Below are 6,073 nucleotides of genomic sequence, written 5' to 3'. Positions count from 1 at the left end.
TTATACCGTGTCCATACCGCTCTCATCAAACGCTAAACTGTACTCTGATTCGTTATCATTCACTTCAATTACGATGTATCTTACTCTATTGTATATTACTTTGTTGTACAACACTTACTACTACTTCTACTCCTACAACCCTACAACTACGTTTACGCAATTGTAGAATGGCCTTTAATGTAATTTTGAATTTCACAGCACGATCCTGAAAAACAGGCGTAGCACGGACACGCACAAAATGGAGACTTTATCGGCAGTGTCAGAGGATGCGTGGCAAAATAGTTCCAAAAGTAAAAATGGACGTAAGGGCGCGCAAAACGGTCTCTTGAAACGGTATCGGGTAAAACGCCCGGCGTGGCCGCTCTCAGGTATCTCTCTGATACCAGTCTCGAACAGTCCCGAATACTCCCGAATCACCCGAATGTGCGAGTTTGGTGACCCTACGCGACGGAGCGTGCGTGCACGGGCGCTGATCGCGAGCCAGAGAAGGGACAATTTATAACTGTTTCCTTCAACGTTTGTGCGTCGCCGCGTTTCCCAAATGAGCACCGTCGAGTATGGTTTTCCGATGATAGGCGGATTAATGCCGGTGAGCGTAATGAACGGATCTATCGCCAGCACCGAGTTTTCCTGTTAAGAATCGCGCTGGGTCTCACCCTGCGCTCCCGTTAATTCGCCCTTACCCAGCACTAGCTAGTCTCGTTCGTCTCTTATTTGAACTGTCCTTTCCATTAGCAAATACAGGCTCTCATAGCACCACCGATATCGGACGACTCCAAGGCGGCGAAGGCGAAGAAGGAGAAGGAGGAGAAGAAGCATCCGTACTTCAAGAGACGTGGTCGCGGTCACAACCGCGACTTTTGCGACGCTTGTAAAGATGGTGGCGAGCTCATATGCTGCGACAAATGTCCGGCCTCCTATCACTTGCAGTGTCAGTAAGTGTGATCCGAACGATCGCTGTCTGCTTTGGAGATCATTACTGTAAGCCGTTGAGTCCTCACCTATAGAAGAAGCGTGGTTCTGAAGTTTCTCACCTTTTAGCTATCCTCCCGTGGATCCTACGGATATACCTAATGGAGAGTGGTTGTGCTACGCCTGCCGTTGCGCCTCCAAGAGGGAGGAGCTTATGGACGAGAAGGGCAACGAAAAGAAAAAGAGATCCGCTCTGGAGCTGTTAACGCTTGCGGCTTCCCTGGTGAATCCAAGGGAGTTTGAGTTGCCCAAGGAGTTGCAATTGCCTATAATGTTTCCGGGTAGCAATAAAGTGGATTACGTCTCTGGCAGAAGAGGTAAACTGCTGAGCACGTTGTACAACAACGGTAGGCAAGATTGCGTGTACTTTTCCTTTTCTCTTTGCGTCCCTTTTCACACAATCAAATCTCACCCCTTTTTCTAAGGAAACGGTTCTGAAATTGAATTATTTTAATGTCAGTTACTGCCTCACAACTCGATCTCAAATCACTTAAGGCTCTTGTGTACCAAACATTTACGTTTTAATAATCAAGTAGGTGTATTTTTCTTTTCCAGTCGGAAAAAGTCATTGCTTGGATAGCAACTTAATGGTCCCGCTGCCAGCTCGTTTGTGCTACGAGTGCGGCCGTAGTTGCAGAAAAGCGCCGTTAATCGCGTGTGACTATTGCCCACTGTACTTTCATCAGGACTGCCTGGACCCACCGCTGACCGCCTTTCCAATCGGCAGATGGATGTGTCCCAATCATCCGAATCACTTCATAGACCAGAATCTGTTGACCTCTTGTCGAGTGACGGAGCGCATTAAACTCTGGGACAAGTACGCCAATCAGCGAATAGATCAGCACGCAGTCAAGTTAGACTTCCTGCGCAAGGCGCGTGCTGTCAATCCGCTATTTCGAACGAAGGTGAGACTGGAGGGCCGGCCACGAGTGAAAGTTCCTTGCAGCATCAAGTTCCATTATGAGAACCCGGTGCACATAGATCCGCTGCATTCTTATCAGGACAGTCTTATACGGCCTGTAAGAAGTACTGCAGATGAGAAGGTGCAACAGACAGACGTCGGGAAAGCAGATAGCAAGGATAATTGTATAGAAAGTGAGAAAACTGCCGAAGACACTGACGATGTCAGAACGAAAAGAGAGACTGGTGATGCTGTTATGGATGAGGGAAGTGATCGGCAGAAAGTGTCGGGCGCAAGTGAGCCCACGAGTAAAGTGGGGAACGGCACTGCGACGGACAGTTCTAAGGAATGTAACAATCGCGAGGTTTATGCGAGCAACTGCAGTTATAGCGTTAAAGAGGGTGTCCAGTTGTTAGAAAGGCCAGTATTGGAGGCATTAGCGCAACAGAGACTAGAGGAGATATTAAATCCACACGGGGAGAGTTATGAAACAATAAATTGTCATAGAAGAGCACGTGCCGCATTATTTTCTTTAAGCCCTAAGCCTAATCCACCAGCATTCATGACTCGTAGAACCTTCGTTATCGGCAACGGCCCGAACTGCGACTTAGTCTTGTCCAATTACGGCAGCTGCGGATTCACGTCCTCGAAACACGCAGTCATATTTTTCGACGAGGTAAGCACCTGCCCCTTTAACAAAGGATTCATGGGAGATTACGAGATACGAATTGTAGAAGGGATCTTCCTTTCTTATCGTCGTCTAATCTTTGTTATAGGTGACCAAGCATTACGAATTACTTAATTACAGCAAATACGGAACGGTGGTGGACCACGTGCTGTATTCTTGTGATTGCACTCGTGTTTTAGAGGAGCAGATAAAGGAGGAAAAGACTGATAAAGCAACGTACGTCACTAGGGAGGAAGAGACTTCCGATATGATAAAGGCTATTCTGCACAAGGAGGGACCGACTTGCTTAGAGGAATATACGCGCGCGGATGACAAGATCGTGTGCAAATGTAATATAAAACGTGACGCGAGAACTAATGAGCATCTGGAGGAGGGGTGGGAGGGAAGTGCAATCGTCACACATGGCTCGACCATTACATTCGGATGTCTCACGTTTGTATTTAATACATTGAATACGTATGTACATAGATAAAACTCGATGTAAGACACTTCACGTTGTACAAAGGGAAATTTTATATAGCAATACAAAATAAATTATCGGAGCGTTTCCTGGCGCTTGCAGTACTTTTCCGTTTTCTCTTTCAATAACTTGTATACTATACACATGTGCGTTTTACAATCCGGATAAAAGATTTCAACAAATAATCAAGTTTCATCTGGCTCGTCATCCTGGTCATCGAAGTCTCTCGTTCTTACGTCTGTGTCCTCGCCATATTGTATCGTGTTATCGATCGTTAACTTTATATCGGCAATACTCTCTTCGTTCTTGATGTTTAACGGCAGAAAATGCACTAAGCTGTAAGATGATATAACTTCACCAAGACTCTCTGTAAGCTTGCGATACTTCTCGTTCCATGGACCTTGTTCCGCATCTGCTAGCAAACTGTGCGGATCGGGATTGGTATAGTCTTCTAGTCTTTTTCGCGCGCTCTTCGACAACATGTCCATTTTGCTAAGAATACTGATATGAGGAATATCCAGGTTTATCATCACGCTCAGAGTAGCCAGGGTGCCTGACAGAAACTTCGACGCGTCTATCATGAATTGGACGTCTATCAAAAATATTCCACATACGCGGAAATTAAGGTTCTGCAGGACAGTTATCAGTTGACGTATCACAGTCATGTGAGTGTACAACTCGATTTGCCCTGGACAGTCGAATATTATATAATCGTCATCCGTGTCGCTTAAATTCTCTTCCAGCCATTCGGGTGCATTTTCGACTAAGTACCTGTAAAAAAAACACAATTTTATCACATAAAGTGATTATAAATAAAACTTACAACAATGGAGTGGTCGTGGCGATCGTGGCGCAGAGGATTGTGCGCTGGTCTGGTAATCCAAAGACCTGGGTTCAAAACCAAACAAAACATTGTTGGTTTTTCGTTCGATCGCCACATAGAGAAGTGGATATAGAGGGAGGTGTTATAAAAACGCCTTGTAACCCTAAGGGGAATGAATAAAACGTATCTACATCTACAATGGAGTGATCACGTAACTCCATTCCCACGTATGTCAGTTTTAAAAGAAATTGATGGAAAAATTGAAGGTTGTGAGTGAAGAAATGTGAAGTGACAATGGTAACTTGTTCCTCACTCACAACCTTCAATTTTTCCGTAAGTCTCTTTTAAAACTGACATACGTGGGAATTGAACCTTTTGATTAAGAGTTTATTTTGTTCTCACATGGACTTGTTACGAGAACTCACGTTGCAACAAGTTGTAAAGATATATAATAATAATAGCGCACTTATAATAGAAAGTGCCTTACTCCATGCAGTATACGAGTCCACCATTGGGTCCGAAGTTTAATTCCTCGTCCTCCATAGCGTCGTCCAAGTGAATCAAGTCTCTTATATCCACTAGAGGCTGGTAATCAAAATATTCTGCAGCGGGATCTAAATTTACGACGTCTATCGTTTTCCCCGTGTCAGAAGCGTGTTGTTGCATGACTGAACAGTAGGTGGACTGTTTAAGATCGAGAATCAAAATATTAGTAGAATTGCCCTCATTCAGGCAGATGCTAGTATCTAATAGACCTGACAATTCAAATTTTTTACCTTGCCACTGCCGGCTGGACCCATTACTAGCTGAGCGTACCTCATTTCGGTAGTAAATGAACGTACGTCTTTATAAATGTACAATTAATGGATACCGATTATATTTTTGATATTTCTAATTTTGTATATTGTTTCAAAGAAAAACTGTGTGCGCGAGACGCTAAGATTATCAGAAGAACCTCGGAATGTCGTTGAAAACACGCATATCACGTGTAGCGCGTAACAAACCGAATAACACACCAAAGGAAAGTCCGAGAGTGATACGCTCGCGCGTTTCAAGCATAGAACTTATAATGCGTAGTCTACAATGCGAGTCGCAGAGTCGTAGTCATAAGAATAATCGACTGCGATTGGTCAATTTCGTCAGATACATAAGAATTGACCAATCATAGACCTAGTTTACATCGTGCACTTGATACGCGTATCAAATAGTAACAAATAGTAAATAACTAGTAAATTAGTTTGGTCATTGGCTGATCAGTTCAAATACACTATTTGATATGTCCTATCTTCAATGGTCACGTTCAGCAGGCACAACTGTTGAGTGAGCGCTCAATGATTTCTTAATATGATTGGCTGGATCTAAAATATTAAGAAATCATTGAGCGCTCACTCAACAGTTGTGTCTGCTGAACGCGGCCAATGACGATGCACGATGCGCGAAATCTCATGACTCGTTCCCGCGCCCGACTGACCGGTTACCGACCGGTGTTTATATTTTGTGAGATTTGTACGACACCATTGCGCTTAATTGCGGTGTCTCGTTAAGGCCTGTTACACAATACGTCGTATGTCGCTGTCGGATGTCGGGACGTGGTCGATGGTCCAATAAGAAAATTCCTAGGAATTTTCTTATTGGACCATCGACCACGTCCCGACATCCGACAGCGACATACGACGTATTGTGTAACAGGCCTAAAGCCTTGTGTCCACGATCCAAGAACTGTGTCCAAGTTCTAGTTCCGAGAAATGCGTAGCCAATCACCTTGCAGCTTTTATGGAATAGCTGCAGGTTGATTGGCTACCAGTGAACTCTATACATACTGGAATGAGTGATCTATAGTTCTGGCTGTAGCCGAGAGAGAGGTGCGTTGGGTGAATCCTTGTCTCCTTCTAGTACTACCTGATTGGATAATCGCATATAAATGACGCCCTTCTTCTCGTCATTTATATGCGACTATCCAATCAGGTAGTACTAGAAGGAGACAAGGATTCACCCAAACGCACCTCTCTCTCGGCAACAGCCAGAACAACAGATCACTCATTCCAGTATGTATAGAGTTCACTGTTGGCTACACATTTCTCGAAACTAGAACTTGGACCAAGTTCTTGGATCGTGGACACAAGGCTTAATGGCTCTTGCCCACTGGACGCGGTAACGTTGCCGCGCGGCGGAACTTGGCTAGGAAAACCAGCGCTAGCCAATCAACGTCTCGTGCGCTCGGATGTGGAT

General features: G+C 44.6%; 2 protein-coding genes across 4 annotated transcripts; one reads left to right on the top strand and one right to left on the bottom strand.

Moving 5' to 3' along the window:
• The first annotated feature begins 6 nt into the window (after window positions 1-6).
• LOC105566946 (PHD finger protein 12) lies at window positions 7-3,206 on the top strand. 3 transcript variants are annotated; one of them, XM_012021401.1, is made up of 5 exons: window positions 7-589; window positions 736-935; window positions 1,042-1,289; window positions 1,528-2,549; window positions 2,650-3,206. In XM_012021401.1, the coding sequence occupies exons 1-5, from the start codon at window positions 542-544 to the stop codon at window positions 3,031-3,033; spliced, it is 1,902 nt and encodes a 633-aa protein (XP_011876791.1). In that variant the 5' UTR covers window positions 7-541; the 3' UTR covers window positions 3,034-3,206. The 3 variants fall into 3 exon arrangements, with proteins under 3 accessions (XP_011876791.1, XP_011876790.1, XP_011876792.1); XM_012021400.1 differs by having other exon boundaries at window positions 1,042-1,319; XM_012021402.1 differs by lacking the exon at window positions 7-589 and having other exon boundaries at window positions 788-981; window positions 1,042-1,319.
• On the bottom strand, window positions 3,058-4,894 carry LOC105566947 (GPN-loop GTPase 3). Its single transcript, XM_012021403.1, has 3 exons — window positions 4,621-4,894; window positions 4,332-4,528; window positions 3,058-3,792 (listed from the first exon to the last, which is right to left on the bottom strand). The coding sequence occupies exons 1-3, from the start codon at window positions 4,663-4,665 to the stop codon at window positions 3,207-3,209; spliced, it is 828 nt and encodes a 275-aa protein (XP_011876793.1). The 5' UTR covers window positions 4,666-4,894; the 3' UTR covers window positions 3,058-3,206.
• Window positions 4,895-6,073: the final 1,179 nt, after the last annotated feature.

The sequence above is a fragment of the Vollenhovia emeryi genome, unplaced genomic scaffold, assembly GCF_000949405.1.
Source record: "Vollenhovia emeryi isolate VEMERY1.0 unplaced genomic scaffold, V.emery_V1.0 DF939141.1, whole genome shotgun sequence".
In the NCBI taxonomy this organism is placed as follows: Eukaryota; Metazoa; Arthropoda; class Insecta; order Hymenoptera; family Formicidae; genus Vollenhovia; species Vollenhovia emeryi.
The sequence above is the reverse complement of the archived record's forward strand: the minus strand, read 5'-3'. Positions and strand labels throughout refer to the sequence as shown.